The sequence below is a fragment of the Halichoeres trimaculatus genome, unplaced genomic scaffold (assembly GCF_033239565.1).
Source record: "Halichoeres trimaculatus isolate MK-OKI-2021-1 unplaced genomic scaffold, fHalTri1.1 fHalTri1_scaffold_1, whole genome shotgun sequence".
In the NCBI taxonomy this organism is placed as follows: domain Eukaryota; kingdom Metazoa; phylum Chordata; class Actinopteri; order Labriformes; family Labridae; genus Halichoeres; species Halichoeres trimaculatus.
Genome location: NW_027437179.1, coordinates 26,469,001 through 26,490,986, shown reverse-complemented (window position 1 = coordinate 26,490,986; position 21,986 = coordinate 26,469,001). Strand labels below are relative to the sequence as shown.

Sequence of the window (21,986 nt, the reverse complement as noted above, 5' to 3'; positions counted from 1 at the left end):
GTGAAGAACAGGTGCATTTTACAACCACCATAAAGGCATCGAAGCCTTCCCCGCGTTCCCTATCTGTGATGAAGTATCAACAAACTGCAGCCAGTTGAAACTGAACTTGTAAAATTGTTTGATATACAACGTTTTGAAAGCTTCCCGTAATTTCGCACGGTTGTGTTACTCCTTGTAAGGGAAATTCTGAAATTTGTCTGTAACACCTGAACGCATCCTGGCCCCTGTCTGCTGTCGAGGTAACATAGCGGGAATTTGTAGTTGTCGCGAGCAGTTTTCCTTCCGTTGAGTGTTGTTGTGGTGGACCTGTGTGAACCGTGGGCAAGTTTACCATATTGTAGGTATTTTTGAATTATTCAATAAGTGTTAACATTTTACGATAACAAACATGACAAAGAACAGTTAAGGGTTTTAAACTTTAAAGAGACTCATTGAGATTCGAAATATTTAGCGATGTCCTGATTCAATCGTCATGCTAGCTTTCTTAACCCTGGGTTGCCTTCAACGCACATTTTTTAATCAAACCGCGGCGCTTTAAAATGCATGGCTTGTCTCAACTGCTAATTTGTTATCTTTGCAAACAGGTTACCAGACACAATGAGTCATATCAAGAACATAAAGGAAATCCTCGGCATCCAAACTGGAAGCAGGTGGTTAGCCATGCTTTGTTACAATACTTAACATTGTCAATCAGTGTTGTCATTCTTAGGTAATATAGCCTGTTAGAGGCTGGGTACAGGATATTTAATACGGAAAACACAAAGACAACCACCTGTTCCTCTGATTATACCACATTCAAATTGTGTTTTTTTTTTTTCTCGTCAAATCTGGTAGAGATGAATCCAAACACAGGAATGTGGGGGCAACCAACGGACTCTCAACTTTTACAGACTCTCAGTTGTTCTTTGGGTCCCAGTTTTGGCTTGATAATTCTCAAGGGGCATCTCAAGATATGAGTTTGTCCCCCAGAACCTCCCAACAAAGTTCACAAGAGGTGAGACTTCAAATAAAAAGTACTTTGGAAATCAAAAAAATAACACCAAACCATCAGCCATCCTGTAGTTTGCTATTGCATACTTTGAGAAATTCTGTTTAGCAAGATTTTATGGAAGATGCAAAGTAATTCTCTGCAATGATGGAGCTATTTAATGAAATTCAGAAAAGTGAGGGATATGCACATTTGTTGCCACGTGACAATAAATTCAGAAAGCATCCATCAAATGTGGTGTTCATATTTATTGATAAAAAAGCTACCACAAGACATTTTTACGCGTTTATGTTAGTAATATTTTTTTTAGTTAAAACCGAATTTACCTCTTAAGATGTCTGTCAAATTTGTGTGATTTGCCGGAAGAGAAATGTGTGTAAATCACTTGTTAGATTTTCTACTCCATCAGTTTACATTTTTGGGGTCCCTTGTGTCAGGGGCTCTTTTAAAATTAAAAAAAGGTCATGAAATATAAATTTTCAGCGTGAACCAGTTACTACCTGTGTAGGGGGAAACATAAGAAGCTACTGACAAAGTTACTGCTTTTCACATGTAAATATCACATATATTGTCACATGGTTAAAAATGTATGTCTTAATGTTGGTGTGTCTTGTTTAGGGAAGTGGCCCAAAGTTTTCAAGCAGTTATCAAAACAAACCTCTCCTGTTCGAAGACTTCAAGGACAAAAACAAAGCCTTTGGATTACTGGATAAATTTGAAGAGGACAAGAAAAAGGCAAAAGAAAAAATAGACTGGTACTTCTCTATATAAAATGAAACCTACAACTTCTCTTGAACATATTTTTTGATAAAACGAAGAGCAAGCCAAAAGCAACCTATTTATTAGTTTTGACATTTTTTCATTTTTTAACAGGGATCATCTAACCAAGGAGTTTCACCTCTTTAGAGAAACACTCTGTAATGTAAGTTTTAAAATGGAGCTGCTTTTAATCTATTCTAGTTATAAAATGTAACAAGCAAAAGCCTCTGTTTTTGTCAGATTCAACAAGTAGTTGCTGGCACAGAGAAAAACACTGCTGCGTGCCAAACAATCCTTGAACAGTACATTAAAGAATTTTCATCAACATGTAAGTTACACAATTCTCTGAAGTGTCACTTTTGTTGAAATGTCTGATCTTACAGATTCTCTCTGGAAACCAAATTTGTAAATATTAAGCATTTATTACTACCAGTAGATGGCGCTCCTTTCCCAGTGTGTAATATGAATAAGTTATCTATCACTTTCCCAGTGTTTGCTAGAGGGTTACATGTATATGAAGTAAAAGATTAATGTTTTTGTTAATTTAACTCCTAATTTTCACCTTTTCATTCAATCATTTGTTTTAGTACAAAACAATCTGAACAGTCTTCAGAGTAGCATTTCCCAGAAGTTTGAAACTTTGCAAGATAAAGTAAACTCCCAGAATAAGGCAACAGCTGAACTGGAGAGATGGCTGCTAAAGGTGAGTCTACATGTCATTTGTGATCAAAAGTTACTTCAGTTTTTATGTGGGGTTTGTAGATTTGGTGTCTTTGACTGTTTTCTAAATTTGGTGCGCACAATTGGTCCTTTCAATCTGTTTCCTGCAGAGTGGAGAAAGTACAGCAGAGCTTGGTTCAAACCTGCAAATCCTAAAGAAAAGTCTACAGGGTCTGAGAGAGGAGCAAGGGAGAGAAGGAAACTTGCTTCAAGAGGCTCTGAACCTGCTCAGTACCTTAGTTTCAGAACACTCAGCCAAACCCAGCCCAAAGGGAGGGGTGGACAGTGCCATCCAGACATCTCCAGGGCTTGAGCAGCAAATTTCCAACTGCCTGCAGGATAACATGCTTGAAGACACACAACGTTCATGTGTAACTAACAACTCTCACCACAGTCAGGTTGAAGTTCTGCCTCAGGATCCCAGTCCCATCATAGGTAAGAGGAAATACTCTCTGAAAAGCCGTAAAAGAGGCAAAAAGAGGCCGCTAGTGCTCTCAAAGAGGAGCAAACCTGCCTTCACAGATGAAAACAGACAGCCACTGATAAACTTTAACAAAGAGCAGAATGTTTCTTTACCCCCCTGCGAGCATAATGAAATGAACACGGTTAACAATCAGGACAGATGCTGTCTGAAACCACTGAACAGGAAGACAGGATCCAAAGCTGGAGGATGCGTCATCAACCCGCTCAGCTGCTGGTCTCAGGACAGCAGCGGCTCTGAGTGCCTCGCAGGTATTAAACCTTGCTTAGAGAAGCTCTCCCCAGAGTCCAAGATTGCAACACCTGTGAAAGCAGGAGGCCTCTGGCAATTGTTTGACATGGGTTCTGAAATCAACTTTTAAAAGATGAAAGAAGTCAGAGCAGTTGAAAAAAATTGGCTTCAATTTTAAGAGTAGGGGAACTAAAAGAAAAAAACAGGTTGATTATAATGTTTCTAAAAGGTTGCAGATGTTCTGTTCTCTTGTGATTGTTTTTAGATTAACTTTTGACTTAAAAAATGATAAATTTCTACATGTTAAAATAAATGTGATAGACCCATGTAGGGACATGTAGCGTAGTAAGTATATAAGTGATTGATTTGCTGAGCAAATGTTATAGAATAGGTATATTTTTCATCTGATGTTGAATTTTTATTTATTCTGCTGACTTGAACATAAATTTGAAAGGTTCAGAATTATATCATAGACTTCCTCATTATTGGATACCTCATTTTTCTGTCATCTCTACAACCCTCCCTATCTTGTTATAGTTTTGATTTTAAGTCTTCAATTTCATCTTGACGGCACATTATCAATGTGCCACCAATAAGCTCACTGTGTTGTTATAATGACAGAAGATTTTAGAATATTGTCCTTCACATTTTACCAATCCAGCAGACCAAAATATGGAGAACAGTTGTGTAATAATGCATTGTATTTACAACGTACTGCAGGCTTTATCCTCAAAATGACTTTTAGCTGTGTTTAGCAGATCCAACAAAACATGACCATCATGACAAGGTGACTGGCAGCAGAACTGTTTAATTGGATTTTGCACATATTTATCAGCTCTACCATACAGAGAAACTGGTAATGAGTGACCCAGTGTACACTTTATGTGTGCATTATGACTGAGTAAATGTTTCCACTCACATCCATTCCTCGTAACATTGCAAAAGGTGCGTGGTTATTATCAACTTGCCAAAATGTTATATTTTCCCTGAGCAAGCATGCCACAAACAACAAAACAAATATGAGAAACATGACAAATATTATCTTTTTTTAACCTGTACCAAGAAGTCCAAGTCCACCAATGTCAGTTTAATAAGTTTGTTGGCTGACCAAATTTCTATTTTGGATATATCACATAACTCAAACATTGAATCTGAAATAAATCCATAATCATTCTTCCTTTCAGCCTTTTTACGAGCACAAATAATGGTGTAAATGCCAAACTAATTTGACAATGTTTGGTTTAGATTTGTCATTCGAGAACATTCACGTTAATATGTTAAAGGCTTGACAAAATCAACAAACTTTCTAAAATTGCTGCCTCAACCACTGAGAAGTTGTGAATGCAATTTTAGAATCTTAATTTAACATTTCAATGAAAAAGAAGTATAAAATATCCAAAAAATATATATTTGCAGCGCTGGTTTCACAGCGCCGTATGTCCTCTTTTTAATGTCAGAGGAGAGGTTTTACGTGTTACGTTTAAAATGCAAAGTGTCAAACAGATGCAGGTTTCAGGGGATGATACGCAATGACACAAACATCTGTATTTACAAACTATCCATGCTCAATCTATCATGTGCAAACAATTGTGCTAGGCTCTGAAGCCCCTTCTGTCTAAATGCATGAATGCTTTTGGCCCAGCAATAAGTGCATTAATAAGTAATTTCTGACACTAGTTCACCCAAACAGACTTTGATCTGATCTGACAGGGGCATCACTGTGTAACCAGATCTGCAGGTGGGGACATGAGACCCCTTGGGTTGAGGTTGGCCACTAAGCAGACATCATAGCTGTCGTGCATCAGAGCACGCCGAGCCACCACTGTCCAACGCTTATCCCATGGGTCCAGCTCCAAGATATCTTTTGTAATGATATCGTGGCGACCTAATGAAAGTTAAGAAATGGAAATAAAGGTGGTCATCAAGATTTTAGAACACCTTTTATTCAGTGGTTACAGACAGTCTTCATTACCTGCTCCTTTGTAGTATCCACACACATAAATCTTGCCTCCAACCACTCCTGCATTAGGGGCAGTGGATCGCAGTGAGAGCTGGGGACATGGTAGAGGAGGTCCATCCCTCCAGTAATCTCCATCTGGGTTGTAGATTTCAACAACATCCAGACATCGGCGAGATTGACCACGGTCCACTCCTTCGCATCCAATACCCCCTGAAAAACCAGAGTTATCATCAAATAGTATAATTTTTCAAACAAATCATTTAGAAACTAAAAGACTGGATTCACATTGCAGGACCATTAAAAGTTTAAAATAAGCCAATCTCACCCATCACAACAATTTCCCCATTAAGTTCAACAGCACTGCAGCGGTACTTTGAGTACTTCATTGGGCAAAGCTCTGTCCACTTATTAGTGTTAGGATCATACTCCAGTAGGCGATTACTGAGACAATCAGGATCATCATCCATCCGGTATGACTGGTTGGTCAAAGAAGTAAAGAGAAAGCAGAGCAGGTGCAGTCAGCCAGGAGCTCATGATGAGTGTATCAGCAGGTTTTGTAATACTTGTCCAGACATTGTGTTTAATAGATGCTCAGCTCTACCTGTGGTGTTTGACCTCCCATCACATAGAGGCGATCTTTCAGTCTGACCACGCTGTGATATGCTAAAGGGAGAGGCAGGGGTGCTGCATTGCGCCAGGGTCCACCCTGCAGTGGCCATCGCTCTACGCAGTTAGTGATGAGAAGCTGGTTCTTCAGCTTCATCAGCCCACCCAGGAGGTACAGTGTGTCGCCAAGACATCCCAGAGCATATGAATCACGATACTCTGCTGAAGTCAGGTGATCCCAGGTTCCTTGGGCCTCTACTTTGTACCTGGAAACCCACAAAAACATCAGGATCATCCAAATGAGAAGAGAAGATACAGAGTCAACAAACATGTCTGTGATGTTTTCTTACCTGTAAATCTCAACATTCATGTTCTTCTGCCGGGCTAGTCTGCGTGCACTTGCTTCTCCTGCTACTATTACGTCATTGTTTTCAGTTACAACGCCAGCACACACATACCCCAAAGCCTCTCCATAGCGAGGTGAAGTAATGTAATAGGTTCGGCCTGTAGATGGGGCGTAGCAAAAACTGCGCTCTGTGTAGTTGCCATATCTGGACCTAATCCCATCTGTATCATTGCCGACACAGAGCAGCAGATCTGTGGTCTCCATACCGTACCTCAGTTTCAGCTTGCGAGGTGCAGCTGAAGGATGCATTCCTGCTGCTCCCAATGCTTCATTGATTATCTCTTGACATTCAGCATCAGACAGCAAGGCAGTGTTTCTCCTCATGGTCTCGGTCAAATAGTCCGGGTTTATCAGGGGCAGACGAACCTTCCTCAGGAGCTCTGGAAGGTGCAGGATCCGGCTCTCCCCATTTCCTGATGTGTTATCTTTGACCCAGCGAAGGACTACATCCAGAATGGTCTCCTCCCGTGAAATATTGAGGTCATCAGAAGTCAGGAGCTTTCCCAGCTGATGGGCCTCTAGCTCCAGGATTTCTTCATTTTGACACACTTGGACAAAGTGCTGCCTCAGGAAGCGTTGAGCGTGATCAGCCAAATCTTCAGCACCAAGGTCACGGGCAAAATAGTACACGCCAAGGCAGTTGGAGGCATCCATGTTCTCGGTCATGTGCAGCTGACAGCGAGTGAAGACCTCATCCATCTGAAGGAGAAAAGCCGCAATGGAGATGCCTTGTACATTGGCGTTGGTGAGAGGGAGCTCTGAGCAATACATGTAGTTCAAGAGGAGGGACAGGCTTTCTGCGGGGGTGTCACGCAAGAAGATTTCCCGGTTGCTGCACTCACGTAGACCACATGTGAACATAACCCTAAAGTATGGGCTAAAGGCAGCCAGAACAACACGGTGACAGGGGAAGCTGATGCCCTCAGCAACAAGCACAACATCTGTCAGATGCTCAGTCTCCCTCATCTTCCTCAGCTGGTCAAGCAGCACCAGCCCATGTTTGGCTGTAAGATCCATTTTTTAAATTAAGATTTATACAAACAAAGTTTTTAGAATAATAAGTCAAGAAGTTGTCCCTGGAAAAAAAAAAGAAAATGACCAAGTTCAGTTATCAACAATGTTTAGTATCAATTTAAAAACAGCATGCAAATACGGACTTAATTTTATACCCAAATATTGCAATAAAAAGCAGTTGATATATCAACTGACCAACCACAAAATCAATTTTTTAACAAATACAAAAAGTCCACACTTCAAAACAAATTCTTTGTTATAAGCTGTAAGAATAGTGTCCTGGTCTTTACAAACAAGAAGCCAGCTTTAAAAAAAAAGAGTTGTCTATTCAGCCCCAGTAACCACAAGTATAAGCCATTGTATCGTATTCAGCTTGCACTCCCCATGAAGTCAGCAGTTCAGCTTTCCACAAGATAGCATTTTGTTTCTTACAGAAGTCTTACCAAAGTCATCAGCTCTTCTCTGCTGCTATTGTGAATCTAAGAAGTCCAGCGAATGTCCATATTTTTCATCAGGCTACATGTGTTGCTCAATGTTTTGCTTGGGGAGGAAGAGAGGGTCTGAGCAGTTGCAGGGGCAAAGATATGTCCCCCCCTGTCTACTGCTGCGGCCCTCTGAGCCATCAACCCAAAAATAGATAGTGTTGTGGAGGCAGCAAAGTGGGTCAGGAGGGGGTTTGAATGATTTGGAGTACAGATGTTTTAATGGCATTGCACAGGCAAACATTGGGAAATTATTTTGATATCCTTATCCAGCTCGATGGTGTAATACTGAATCTTTTTTAGCAAACAGTTTGATAGCCACGGTCACGTGCCTGCATCTCTTGCTTGAAGCATTGCTCCCTGCTTGGATTCAGATTTCATGACAGCAGTCTCTTAAAGGCCCAGTATACTTTATGCACACAGGTCAAAAAAACAGACCTCACGTTCGAAGTGTGACCTCTAAAATCAAATTTCTTGTAACTTTTACATTACCAATCTCAGTTTTACAACAAAACGTACTTATTTTGGCTAAACACCTCACCTGCCAGTATTTGGTGAAAATATTTTGCTGATAATCTTGTAGATAATTTACACAGGCAACAATCTCAGTCTTTTGAAGAAGAAGTCCTTGGCCTCTGTAATTTGAGTTTAAGGTGCCATTTCACGCCTCATTAGCTTCACTTTTGCTTATGAGTGGGGAAAATAGGAAGATGGAAACACACCTGTCAAGCAGCTGTTGAATTTTAACAAAGTTAATGTTTTTCCTCCTTAACAGGATAATTACACTCTTAGTTTCTTATAGTATGCTGTTTTTTGTCCAGAAAAAAGCTCTGCCCACAACATCCTGACTAGTTAAACATTCAGTGAATGGATGTACATATGCAGACTGAGTTATTCTAGTGACAGTGGTAAAGTAATATCAGCTGATGGACACTTGCAAGTGAGCACGTGTCACAGAGAAAATCTTCTTTCCCTCTTTAAGAAAGAGGTAATTGGAAAAAAAATAAGTGCACATTAAGCTGAATGGACTACACTCGCAGAGCAGGTAAATACAGCGTGGAGCGGGAGGTGCTGGATGAGCAGAGACTGGAAGAGTTAACCCATAGAAAAACATACTCTGACAGTCACCCATCTGTGCGTGAGCAGCTAAAAGGTTCATTAAGGTAATCCAAATTTTATGGCTAAAGTTTTTAAGCTCCTGATTAGTGTTCTGTCATTGTACGTGCCTCAGTGGATCATGTCTGACATGTGCAGAGTATTATTCTGCAGATTCATACATAAATTCTTTACAGTATGTTTTTCAATTTTATTCTCAAAATATTTTTCTAGATGTTCGATACCCAAACTGAAACGCACTGTGCTGAGCAGCTTTCCTGTGCTATACTGGCTGCCCAGGTACTCAATCTGGGACTACGGCATGCCGGACCTCATCTCCGGCATCAGTGTGGGGATAATGCATTTGCCACAGGGTACGAGCTCTTCACGCTTGAGTGAATATCAACAATATTGCAGAAAGATGTCCTCCTTTCATGCCCCAAATTAAAGCTCTCATTGTAATTTTATGTAAAGCGATTCCTATGCCTTGAGGTTATGTTAGAAATAATGTTAGCAAGTCAAACTCTTTTTGAAAACTGATTTTTCTTTGTTTTTTTTAATCTATTTTGTTTGTTTTAGGGTTTTTTTGTTGCTTATTAACATTGGGATTTAAATAAAAAATTACAGATTTATGAAAGAATTAAAACCTGTAATAATGATACATATGAAATTACCATTATATTTAGACAGTTGTAATATTCTGTTTTTTTACAGGTATGGCATATGCTTTGTTGGCTTCTCTACCTCCTGTGTTTGGCCTCTACACTTCCCTCTTTCCAGCAGTTATCTACATCTTTTTTGGAACATCTCGTCATATCTCCATCGGTAGGTTGGAGAAACATTACCAAACAAAGGCTGTTACAACCTGTGTCACAACCTCTGTTATAACCTGTGCTTCTGTCTTTCCTTGTGCTCAGGTACATTTACTGTACTGAGCATCATGGTGGGCAGTGTGACGGAGCGACTTGCTCCAGACATGAATTTCCTCATAACAAATGGGACCAACGTCACTGCAGAGGTGGACATAGCTGCTCGGGATTCATACAGGGTTCAGGTGGCTGCTGCTACTACTGTCCTAGGAGGACTAATCCAGGTATGAGCACCCTATGAAAATTTTTTACAGGGCTAGAATTATTATCCAATCTTCTTTCTATTATAAATATTATTTCTTTATATGTAGGTGGTGCTTGGTATGGTTAAATTTGGATTTGTGGGAACTTACCTGTCTGAACCTCTGGTACGAGCGTACACAACAGCTGCTGCAGCTCATGCTGTTGTTGCACAACTGAAGTACATCTTTGGAGTTTCCCCAACACGTGTTAGTGGACCCCTGTCACTGGTGTATGTGAGTACTGCCAAGTATTTCGATCTAAGCTCTCTTTGAGAAGCACTAACAAAAAGTTTAAAAGGCCCATTTTTATCCAGGTACTAACAGGGGAGATCTGTTTATCTGTTTTAAAAGAAAACTGCCTGCTTAAGGTACCATAGAGTCTACAAGACACATAAAGTTACAGAATCTATCCAAATCCCCTAACCAATGCAGATGATATACCTCCCCTCGATTAGTAGTTTTACAACTATGTTGTGACTCCACAAAATGTTTTTGTTTTTTTGTGTTTAAAGTGTTGACAGTCAATTTCAGTGTCCTACAGTGTCTAAAAGTCAGATAGTAATAGAACCACATCCACAAACGGGCAAATATGACGAACCTACAGGTTCAGAGGAAGCATGTATTCATTTATCAGACTGAACAAACAATCAGTCTTGTCAGTAGTAATACTTTGGGATATCAGGTGCCTTGAAGGAAAGATCTTAAAATTCAATAAAACATAAGTTCATAAGCACAATTTTACCAATTATAAATATGTTTATTTAACTTAATGGATTTTGAAGTTGATAATAGAAAATTTAGAAGAGTTGCTGAAGTATGTTAAAAAGTATTGATTTACTTGTTATTAAAATTTCTTCAAAAAATGAACTTTCTTGTGTTAAATATAATTTTTAATACTTTATTATTATTACAACTAGATAGTTTGGTTCTAACAGAAAAAAATGTCTATCTAATCTCATTCAATATTTTCTTTAACTGAAATTTAACTGTGACTGAATTTTTACTGAGCACCTATCCTTATGGTTGTTTGCTTGTGAGCTTGTTACACTATTAGGTTTGGAGATACTTGACAAACAATATCTTGAGGATAGCTGCTTTGATAAAAAAAAAAGTAGATTTAATATTTTACTTTGTCTTCAAAAGATTAAATGATTGCATTTGTGAATTTTGGTTTCTGCTATCACTGGACATAGTACTAAGCAATGATCGCCTCCTGTTTTACTTTTCTCTATTTTCAGACTCTGAAGGATGTTTGCTCCTTGCTGCCGCACACTCATCTTCCCACGCTGGTTGTCAGTGCCGTGTCCATGGTGTTTCTGATTGCAGCAAAGCAACTCAATTCTTATCTTGGTCCAAAGCTGCCAGTGCCTGTCCCAGTGGAGCTAATCACAGTCAGTTAGCACACACACACACACACACACACACACACACACACACACACACACACACACACACACACACACACACACACACACACACACACACACACACACACACACACACACACACACACACACACACACACACACCTCTGTGCTGTTACTGCTGAGTTTGCAGCACTTAAAAGCACATAGACAGTGGAACCATGCCGCTGAATCAGCGATAGCACCAGGACCTCTGGGTATGTGCAGTCAACAGCAAAAAGAAGATATTTGTCTAACATTTACTTTCATGTCCAGTAAATGAGTAACCAGGTTCTCTTAATGATTTAGATTAAACCACGCAGCCCTGCTCATATGTGTTTGTGATCTCTTTGTTTTTGTGATGGCTTTAGATTGTGGCAGGAACACTAATATCATCTTATGCCAACCTGAACATCAATTACACGGTTCCAGTTGTTGGAGAAATTCCCAGTGGGTAAGCATTTTGATTAAAGGTACTTTAAATGGCATTATTTGTGGAGTTGAATTTCTACTTTGCATTTTTGAAGCTCAGTTATCTCTTGTGCTCTACATTCTCACTAGTCTGCGCCCTCCAAGTGTCCCTGACGTGAGTCTTTTTGGAGAAGTTATCGGGGATGCTTTTGCCTTGGCCATTGTTGGATATGCAATATCCATTTCACTTGGAAAAACATTTGCACTGAAGCATGGATACAAGGTGGACAGTAACCAGGTAAACTCTAGTTTTTTTAATTTTGCAGACAATGCTAATTTTCACCCCGCACTCCTTTCTGTTTACTTTTAACTCTTAGCCGTTAATTCCTGCAACTATTTTTTCACCCGTTTACAGGAACTGGTGGCGCTGGGTCTCAGTAACACAGTGGGAGGCTTCTTCCAGTGCTATGCTGTCTGCCCCTCCATGTCCAGAAGTCTAATCCAGGAGACCACTGGTGGAAAAACTCAGGTTTGTAAACATCAAAACACAATATAGAATAAAAATTACATCACAAGTAAGGGAAATTATGAAACCAACCTGAACACAATGTTTCATTCACACAACAAACAACATTTTGTAGATGGCAGGAGTTGCTTCAGCTCTGGTTGTGTTGGTGACGATACTGAAACTTGGACCTCTGTTCCAGGAGCTTCCAAAGGTTCTTTTGCCCTACATTTATCTTTGCTGTTGAGTTATTTGCAGAAATTAAGTTAAATTTGATTTTGATTTTTCATATTTGTGGTTGTATATCAGATTAATCACAACGAAACCTGTGCTTGTTTTAGGCTATCCTTGCTGTGATTGTCTTTGTAAATCTGAAGGGCATGTTCAAGCAGTACTCTGACATAGCTTCACTGTGGAGAAGAAGTAAAATTGATCTGGTAAGACATCTAAGCACTACTACCTCATCGAAAGTGTAACCTTGAATGGAAGGTCTCGTTTGAAATCATTTGAAATATAATTTTCCTGAGTTGTGAAATCTAGAATTGTGTCATTTTTTGTCACCTGTTCATTTTCACAAAAACGCTTTCCTGTTTCTGGATTTCCTTCAGGTGGTGTGGTTGGTCACTTGGGTGTCAACGATGCTGTTCAATCTGGATTTAGGGCTTGCTGCATCCATCACCTTTGCTCTGCTCACTGTTATTTTCAGAACTCAGATGTAGGAATTCTCTAAACTTCAACAATGTCTACTTTCCCCTTAGTATCACTATAAATTCAATCTGCCAAATACTGCACAGAAACATTTTGCATGTGGGATTGTTTTTATTGTTTTGTTATTTTTCTCCTCAGGCCAACTTACTCTGTTCTGGGAAATGTTCCAGGAACTGAATTGTATGTGGACATTGAGACCCACAGAGAGGTAAAACTCAAAGAAAGAAGCCAGACTATGAGGCTGTACCTGTCTCTTCAAAGAATTATTATTTGATTATTTATTTTTGCTTTTTGGCAGGCAAGAGAAATTCCTGGTGTAACTATATTCCGCTCCTCTGCTACAGTTTATTTTGCAAATGCTGAGCTTTATCTTGAGGCTCTGAAAGAAAAGGTTTGCCCATTTTCCTCACAACACTTTTTGTGTGTAACTCATTATTTTTTTTAATATTCAATTGCTATTTCATAGTTTATAACAGTCAGATTGTTATAAAATTTACTTTAAAGTCTTCATAAAATTTTTAAATGTTTATTTGAATTGATCTCTTTAGGGATTTTTTCTTCTTTTATTCCTTTTAATTTGAAATTTAAATCTTGCTTTCATTTTTTTATTTTCAGAGTGGGCTTGACATCAGTAAAATGATTATCTATAAGAGGAGACAGGAGGCCAAGCAGAAACGCAGAGCAAAGAGGGCAGAGAGACGAGCAAAGAGACGAGCCAAGAGAGAGGTAGAAATCACAAAATAACAGCAAAACTGAAACAAGACTACAGCGGTTGTTTGATGCTTGGCCAGTTGGTTTTATCTGTTTGTAGTAAGTTAGCATACTCCAGCTTCTTGAGTATCATTTTAAATAGATAGCTGAGGTGCTCCTACTGTCACACCTGATAAAACAAACTGATAAAAAGCCAAACAAAAAAATCAAGTCATTCTGCACAGAAGTTGAATTGTTGATTTCTCTCAATGCTCAGCTGAGACGGGCTGAGAGGGAAGCTAAAAAGACCCCTGCCACTCCAGTGTTCTCTGGGGAGGAAGATGCCAGGCCCTGGGGAGACACATGCATGGATGGAAACGTGTCAGATGTGGAGGAGCAGGACTGGACTGAGAGAGAGAATGGGACAGTGTTCGTCATACCCACCACGCCTCAAACACCAGACGGCCAGTGTAGATGGGAATACCTGAAGGGAGGACAACCTGACTGCACCAGTTTAGGGTGGATGTCTGAGCTGCAGGATGGAGACACCACCACTCTGGGCTCCAGCAGTGAGGACACGCTCAGTCGGGACTTGGAGCGGGTCTCTCTTGGGTCTCTGGGAAAGTGGACGTGGGATATTCACTCCATAATCATAGACCTGTCCACAGCTAACTTCATTGACACTGTGGCTATAAAAACTATAAAAAATGTAAGTGTTAAAAAAGATAAATATTCTTTGAATAAACATTTTCCTCAACAGAAGTCATATAAACAGGGTTTTATATAAAACCCTCAGACAGACAGTTTTTCTTTTTTTCGGTTATGATAACCCTGATGATTCAATGCAGGGGAAGTCCATTCAGGTCACAGGAATCTGAGGAATTAATGAGAATCTGATTTTTCAGAATATTTAAGCAGTGATTGCTCTAAATAACAGTTTTACATATCTGTTACATTGATAGATTTTCCAGGACTTCAGTGAGATTGATGTGGATATCTACCTGGCTGGCTGTCAAGGTAAGAGATTACTGTCTCATTCACTTGAGGCTTGTAGGCTACAGAAACCACAGGCTTCATCATGGCTCTTGTTTTCTCTTCAGCCTCTGTGGTGGAACAGTTAGAGCGAGGTGACTTCTTCACAGATGTGATAACAAAAAGACGGCTTTTCGCTTCAGTTCATGATGCCGTTCTCTTCTGTCTGAACCAACGTAGTGCTACATCATTCCTAAAATTTGAGCCTTCAGCAGTGAGTATACCTTATTTAGAACTTTATTTGGCTGGTCAAAGGTCTAAAGTAGTAAAAAAAATTATGAAGTCGCTGCTCGTTAGCTTTTACATTCTTAAAATTGACTATTTGCAACCAAATCAGTCAGCTACAGAACGACTGATCAAAATACCTCTGATTATGTCCTCCTAGCTTAACAATTTTATCAAATCTTTTTGATTTCAGGAAACATATGGCATCACAAAACTTTAAAGACTTCAACCAAACGGACATTTCAGCTTGGAGGCTGGAAAAATTAAAAATCTTCCAGGGGAAGTATCTAACACTATGGAACAAATCACACATATTAACTGAAAAAGCACTCCGAGAGCGCAGACTCCCGCCAAGCATATCGTGATTGTCAGGATTGTCACATAGTCCTACTTTAATGTTATACTCCCTTTCAGCAGACTGTCTGCTACAATTTGGTGTTAGTTGCAGGTTTGTATAATAATTTGTCACCTGGCAGTGTTGAAAATGACGACCTAGTACATATTTCATATTCCACATCTTAGTATCCAGAATTTTGCCAGGATCTGGATCGTACTTTCCATATGTCAGAAATTATCGTGACCTTGTCTTGTCTTGTTTTGCAAGGCAATCCGACCATTCATTGTGGAGTTTTTTTACACATGGCTACATTGGTTATTTTCCGATTTATACATCAGAAGAAGGACAATGAATACATTTCATCATCTTTAATCTTTATTCAGGAGAGTGAGAGAGTGCAGCATAAAGGAAAATAGATAACTAAATAAAAAGAAACATTCAAATATTGCTCTTTTTGAAAAATATTCTGTCATAAAATGAGTATAAATTCAAGGAACAACGACAAGGCAACATGCATCACACTGACCGTGCGTGAGCCTCTTTTTGGTCATGGTAGCAACAACAAAGAGAGACAGTGAAACATTTACAGCAGCCATTTCAATTTTCAAGTGCATTTTTTGCTCAGAGCATCAGCAAAACCTTTGAAGCTAACACATGCAAAGGATTTTTTTTGTCTCAACTCTTTTTATGAGTTTCTAGTGCAGCAATCCTTTGATGGGAAATTATTATAATTAGCAGACAAAGGAAAAATAGGATAACAATATTCAAGCTATATTTAACAATGGCATCTCTTTACAGTTGCATAAACCCCCTATGACCTCATTCCCTGAATTAATCTTGTCTCTACAAACTGGCCACAGGGGATGTTGGCAAAAAAGTTGTGCACAGGACAGAGGAAGGCTAGGCAGTTTTTTTTTCTTCATAAATATAAATTTGATTTTTGAACTACAAGTCTTGATGGATATCAGAACTCTTCATGTCTGGGTTCAGAGTCAGACCTTCATCTTCCTCCTCTTCCTCCTCCTCAGGCTGCTGAGAAACCAGCTGCTGGTAGCGAGCCTGACGCTGGTAATCCGGATCAATGTTGATCCATTTATTGGCAACCCACTTAGTGCCATGTGTCACCACACAGCCTCCATGCAAAGCATATTCATCCTGCTCTCCAACCCAACCTATCAAGGGAAAAAAATAAGCTCACTCAGTGTTGTTGGCCTTCATTATCATCATTATTTTGTTTAAAGCTTTTAAGACATATTGCTGTGCTCCAAAAGTTAAATAACTGGTTAAAGTAGACCTACTTTAAATGGTTGTAACAGTAGAAAATTGTTTGTCAAATATTCTCGCTTCATTTTCAGATTTTATCATCAGTTTATTGTTTGTTTTTTAAATAAGATTTTTTTACTCATTGAAATGCATGACAACTTCTACCCTTGTATTTAAAAAAATCTCAAAAATTACATTTTAAAAGCAAAGATGAGTCAAATTATTGCTATGTATAATTATACAAATATAACTAATTCATTTTAATTATAAATTTATTTTTGCCAGGCTATCATAATAGAGTAACAGCAATGAACCACCACTTATAAAAAAGATATCAGTTTTGTTTTTTTTCATTAGCTTTTAGTGCTAACTAGCAAATGCTAGCATACAGTTTAGCTAAAAATAGTGAAAGTGCTAAAAATAGCACAATACCCAATAAGCTTAACCAGATAACAGTCTTGTCATGACCTTCTTAGCATGCTAATGTTAGCAGCAAACTCTGAAAATCACTGTGACAATGTTTAACTTAACAACTGCGAGTGCTGTTTTGTTGTTCATACTAGACTATTCTGCTTTAAAAATAATACTAGTTTCTTCTGAAGTAGACACATTTTAAATAAATAGCTACTGATTTGGCATCTGGCAAGCAATATGATTCTGTTAATTTTTTCTTTAGCTTTTAATGTAACTCTTACCTCTCCCATCAGACAGATAGTTGTACCAGAAAACAGCTGTTCCTTTGGTAGGCTTCACCCTCAGGTTACTCTTGTCACAGTTCCTTCTGGTGTCCATAAGATCAACATCATTCTGTATGAGGGACTAAAACACACAACCAGACTCAGTAGCGCACTTTGTTCGGACATCAGGTCCATGCTCCAGCTGACAAACACGTGAGTTAACACAGATATGAAAGACATGCATAGAATGTACACAATACTTTCACTGGGCTTTCTGCGCACACTTCCAGACCCACACACAGTTACGCACCACTTCATCATAGGTCCTGTTGTCAGCCACAGGGAATGCGGTCTCCCCACCCCCCTCAACAGAGTTCAGGTAGAAGAGAACTGTGATGTACCTGGGTGTGCAACACAGATTTAAATTGACACACACATGTACGATGCTAACACAGAAACACACAAAGTACAGACACTTTGGAAACAAGTGGCAAGCACACAAGTTCTTTTAAGTTCACAACATGGGGTCACACAAACTAACATGCAAGCCGTCAAGATGGAGTATAAATGATCACTTAAACAATCAGATGAGGAGGATGAATTCAGCAATTTCAGTCTGCCAGCACCATGTAGCCCCAGTTATCTAACCTGCAGGATGTCTCAAAAGGTGTGGAGGTGTTGGCAGCAAGCCGTGTGTGTGTGCAGGCAGTTTCAGGATACACAGGCCCGCTGTCGTGGTGGGCATGGTAGTGCCCTCCTTTCTCGTAGCGAACCACCTGAAGAGGCTCACTGAGGTCTACCAATGAGGGTGGGAGCCGAGTGAGGCGAGTCACCCTTTGTTTAAGGGGAAAAAAACAAAAACAAACATTAAGGTCTAGTACCGTGGAAATCTGCGGAAATAACACAACTCGACTAATTTACCTCGTCTTGAGGTCCTGGAGGACCTGGTGTGCTCCTTTGCCTTGGTACAACCATGTGTGTCTGCTGTTCCTCACCAACTGACTCCTTTTCACGCCTTGCTGCATCAGAAAGCGCTGGAAGGCATCGCTGCTCAGGAGCCTGAACTCCTCTAGACTCAGCAAACCTGTCCAAATATGAGCACACACTTACATTTAATATTAACTCAGTCAAAGGCAAGCTTTTAATTCATGCACCAATTTTGTAATTGATAAACTTTAATAGCAATTAAAACAGAAAAATGGAAAAAGTTAAGTTTTAACCAAGAGGCACTTTCCAATAAATGCATTTTTAACATCTTTTATTTTAACCCATTTTAATGTCCTGTAATTATCCAGTCACATTCTTATATCTTGTTCATATGCTAAATATCAGTTGTTTACTCCATTTTCTGCTGAAGACATGGCACTGACATTTTGCATTGGTTTTGATATGTTTTCCAGCTGATCTTGTCTTGTATTTGTAAAAATGTGTCACCCTTTGTGAATATTTGCTGTGTACATTTTATGATTATAATAATTATTCAAAACGGTAAAAAGACTTGTTATCCTTTATGCTGTAACTCACTTTTTGTGACACCTACCCCCGGGCAGTAATAATAGACACAAAGGAATTATGTAGAAGAAATCAATCATGTTGATAATGATTTAGTTTGCTTTGTAGGTCACATGGAGGCATCAGTAATAATTTGAGTCTGTTTTATAACCAGCTACAATTTTGTCACAAAGGCTTTAGAAGTCATTCAAAAAGAACAATCAGAAAAGGAAAAAAATACTTTCATGTTCTCTATTGACTAAATGGACTGTCTCATTTAAACACTTTAGCTGAAACCCCTCTCTGTTAGTTTCTATCACAACAGTATCATAGTTATACTGTAAAAATCAGACATTAAGTTTTAGAAATTCCATTTTAGACAGGTTAAACACAAAATGTTTATTTTTCATTTCCATAAGTCTAAAATGTGACACATGCCATATCTTACCATTACCGTCCTTGTCAGCTTTGAGTCCAGCGTAGATTTCTCGCAGATTCTCTGGTGTGAGCCAAATGCCGTCCCTCACTCGAGAATGCGTCAGTATCTATTAGAGCCATGATACGCATTAAAAAGGAATGAATCAACCAGCGCTTGCAGTAAAACTTACATTATATGCAATAGAAACACATTGTGTACTTGAGCTTGTGTGCTCACAGTCCACAAACTGACACACACCTCATGGAGCTGCAACTGTCCATCCTGGTTGATATCCAGAAGGTTGAAGATCTCCTCCGGGCTCAAGTTGAGCTCCTTGGCTAGCTCTTCCTGCCCCTCTTGTACCATCAGCTGGCTCTCCATGAGACCCTTTAGCTGTGCAAGCTGCATAACTACCCGGCACTCATCCTCTGACAAAAAATCAGGGATCTCTGAGGAAAAAACAACAACAGATTTTTGATTACTATATGGAATATTAAAATGTGTAGGATGACACAAGCTGTCACAATTTGTGAACAATTTTTAAAATTGTTTTAGAAAAGTGAAATGATAAAAAAGATATACAGAGTCAAAACAAACTGTAATCCAAATATTGTTAATATATTTTTAGCTTTTCAGACCTATAGGGGCCACTGATGTGTACTATGTATAGTTGAGATCAGGGGTCACCAACCCGGTGCCCACAAGGCATGATCCAAAAAAACAGCACTTGTCACAATGGAGCTATTTCCAGAAATGTATGTTTTCTACCATCATTGCTGTGTAAATCATTAATAATAAATGTGGAATAATTAGCACAGACATATATGCAATCTCATTACTACTAATACTATTGTTATTGTTATTAAACAGTGATCTGTGCAATTTTGTTCAGGAATTTTGTATCAGACAAGTAGCCCTTCTTATCACTCACTTCCCTTCGGGTAGCCCTTGTTCTCAAAAAGGTTGGTGACCCCTGGGTTTGATAAAGTCATGATATCTATGTGTATTACTAGTAAATATTCCCTGCATATAGTTTTCACTATCAAAACATTTGTATCCTCTTCACACATTTCAATAGGTGTAGTGACTGATTACAGTGTGTGACTGCTTTTTAAGCCACCTAGTCTTTTAATTTGATGTAATGTTTAAAAGGGGGTATTTGCCCAAGGACTCATGATTCAGAATTGTCCATACTCTGTGTATGTCGTGGTTGTGATGACGGTGTGCCTGAGTGTGTGGTTTGAAGCACCGTTTGTTTACATTTGTAAGAGAGAAAAACCTGTCCCCAGAAGCCCGTGTGGGTGCACTGCAAATTTGTTGAGTGGATGTTTAAGGCTCTCACCAAACAGCAGAGGTTTCATACTCAGAGTCCGCATCTCATGGACTTTACCAGGCACCAAAGACACCTTCTGCACGTGTCCAACCTGAAAAATACACAAGGGTAGTGATTTATGTGCAGTTAACAGGCAAAGGTAGTAAACCAAAGAGTGAAAGTGTAGAATAAAATAACTCACTCGTATTCCCTCGACTCTTGTCAAAGAAACATCACGCACAAAGTCCGGCTTCGATGGCGGACGTCCCGACTCGGTGCGCTGGTGATCACTGCGGGGAGCATCACGACTACGATTTGGATCTTCCTGTCCGCTACTGTAGTGCACGTAGAACAGAAGCGCAATTACATTAATGATGTAGACGTGAAAAAACACCATCACTACCACGAAGTAGGAGCGGGAGCACACACTGCTCTTGTGGCTGGAGAGACGGTCGCAGGGCGGCCGGAGCGGCAAGGTCGCGCCCCCGGACGGACTAGTATCCTCAGCATCTGGGGTTTCCTGGTTGTCAGTCATTTTCCAACACTCCCTCCGCAGCAAAGTCCATCTGATTAAATACGCGCACAGAAAAATAGAAGCAAGTCAAGTTTCATCAGACACAGAAATCAAAGCAGCTTCTCCGCTGCAGATGAAAAGAAACAGCGCACTGAAAAATCCATGAAGGATTCATGATAAAACTATGCTTGCTGGAGCCGAAAAGTCAACTACCATTGGTACCGTGTCGTTAGGTTTTCGCCTACAGACTGTGGCGCTGCAGCCTCGGACAGTCTTGTTTACACTGCAGCAGTCTCAGTCTCTCTGTCAGCAGCGGCTGCAGAGCGCACTGCGCATCACACACCCGGTGGAGTAAACCCGGACCATAAACCCTATCCAGCACCGACTGAGCGCAATAATCAGCCAAGGGAATTAAAGATGCTTGACTTTCAAAGACAACGAAAAATAGCGGTCTGCAGTACATCCTGCTTTTTACACGTCATGTCTGCTGATAGAAACAGAGTGTAGAGCGCTCAATGCTGACCTCTGGTGACCTAAACTTATAACACATTCCTACTATTAAATTATATGCAGTGAAATGATCTTTGCCCGCATGCTTTATTCTCTAAACCATGTGGTGAATAACAGTTTCAAAACAGATCCTGAACGGTGTTCACCCACGGCATTACTTATTTTGGCTGCACATGTAAAGCATTGAGATAGTGTTTCCTCTGATTTGACTCACTACAGTTTATTAATTTTGTCTTCATTTTTAACTTTATTTCATTTATTATTTTTTACTCTTATATCCAGTCATTGATTGTCCTTTCAAGGTCATGATTTGGGAGTGGCTTCGTTTGTAAGATGTAAATAATATGATAATGACAAGAATCAAGACAGTTTTACAAAAGTAGAGGCAAATTAATAAATTAAACCAGGGAAAAACTTTGTCCCCTATTTTAACCAGTTAATTGATTATAATTTTATTCTAAAACAAAAAAAAAACTTTTAACTTGATGGTTGTATGTTCCAGTTTTGTATGCATTTCAGTCAGGACTCAAAATTATATGGACCAGAAGGACATTACAGGTCAGTTGAGTTGACTAATCTTTTGTATGATTTATAACACAATGCTATGCAATCTAACAACATCCCTTGTTTGATTAAT

General features: G+C 39.4%; 4 protein-coding genes across 5 annotated transcripts; 2 read left to right on the top strand and 2 right to left on the bottom strand.

The window, feature by feature from the left end:
- The first annotated feature begins 241 nt into the window (after positions 1-241).
- Positions 242-3,996, top strand: ccdc36 (coiled-coil domain containing 36). Of its 2 annotated transcripts, none has more exons than XM_074667199.1 (8): positions 242-337; positions 585-650; positions 835-994; positions 1,607-1,743; positions 1,862-1,910; positions 1,988-2,075; positions 2,335-2,450; positions 2,578-3,996. In XM_074667199.1, the coding sequence occupies exons 2-8, from the start codon at positions 598-600 to the stop codon at positions 3,307-3,309; spliced, it is 1,335 nt and encodes a 444-aa protein (XP_074523300.1). In that variant the 5' UTR covers positions 242-337; positions 585-597; the 3' UTR covers positions 3,310-3,996. The 2 variants fall into 2 exon arrangements, with proteins under 2 accessions (XP_074523300.1, XP_074523292.1); XM_074667191.1 differs by having other exon boundaries at positions 242-341.
- Positions 3,978-7,746, bottom strand: kbtbd12 (kelch repeat and BTB (POZ) domain containing 12). Its single transcript, XM_074667168.1, has 6 exons — positions 7,609-7,746; positions 6,096-7,227; positions 5,741-6,011; positions 5,465-5,615; positions 5,152-5,349; positions 3,978-5,064 (listed from the first exon to the last, which is right to left on the bottom strand). Exons 2-6 carry the CDS (start codon positions 7,166-7,168, stop codon positions 4,895-4,897), a joined length of 1,863 nt encoding a protein of 620 aa, XP_074523269.1. The 5' UTR covers positions 7,169-7,227; positions 7,609-7,746; the 3' UTR covers positions 3,978-4,894.
- A 684-nt stretch (positions 7,747-8,430) lies between these two features.
- slc26a6l1 (solute carrier family 26 member 6, like 1) lies at positions 8,431-15,553 on the top strand. Its single transcript, XM_074667212.1, has 19 exons — positions 8,431-8,810; positions 8,977-9,116; positions 9,457-9,567; positions 9,660-9,835; positions 9,923-10,087; positions 11,092-11,244; positions 11,628-11,710; positions 11,818-11,965; positions 12,083-12,196; positions 12,309-12,386; positions 12,514-12,609; positions 12,781-12,887; positions 13,019-13,088; positions 13,179-13,271; positions 13,496-13,606; positions 13,848-14,279; positions 14,533-14,587; positions 14,671-14,816; positions 15,021-15,553. The coding sequence occupies exons 1-19, from the start codon at positions 8,671-8,673 to the stop codon at positions 15,045-15,047; spliced, it is 2,445 nt and encodes an 814-aa protein (XP_074523313.1). The 5' UTR covers positions 8,431-8,670; the 3' UTR covers positions 15,048-15,553.
- Positions 15,554-16,109: 556 nt separating this feature from the next.
- p4htmb (prolyl 4-hydroxylase, transmembrane b) lies at positions 16,110-21,347 on the bottom strand. The gene is made up of 10 exons (XM_074667180.1): positions 21,053-21,347; positions 20,528-20,891; positions 20,356-20,437; positions 19,272-19,462; positions 19,044-19,140; positions 18,026-18,188; positions 17,753-17,938; positions 17,415-17,505; positions 17,123-17,246; positions 16,110-16,336 (listed from the first exon to the last, which is right to left on the bottom strand). The coding sequence occupies exons 2-10, from the start codon at positions 20,858-20,860 to the stop codon at positions 16,110-16,112; spliced, it is 1,494 nt and encodes a 497-aa protein (XP_074523281.1). The 5' UTR covers positions 20,861-20,891; positions 21,053-21,347.
- Positions 21,348-21,986: the final 639 nt, after the last annotated feature.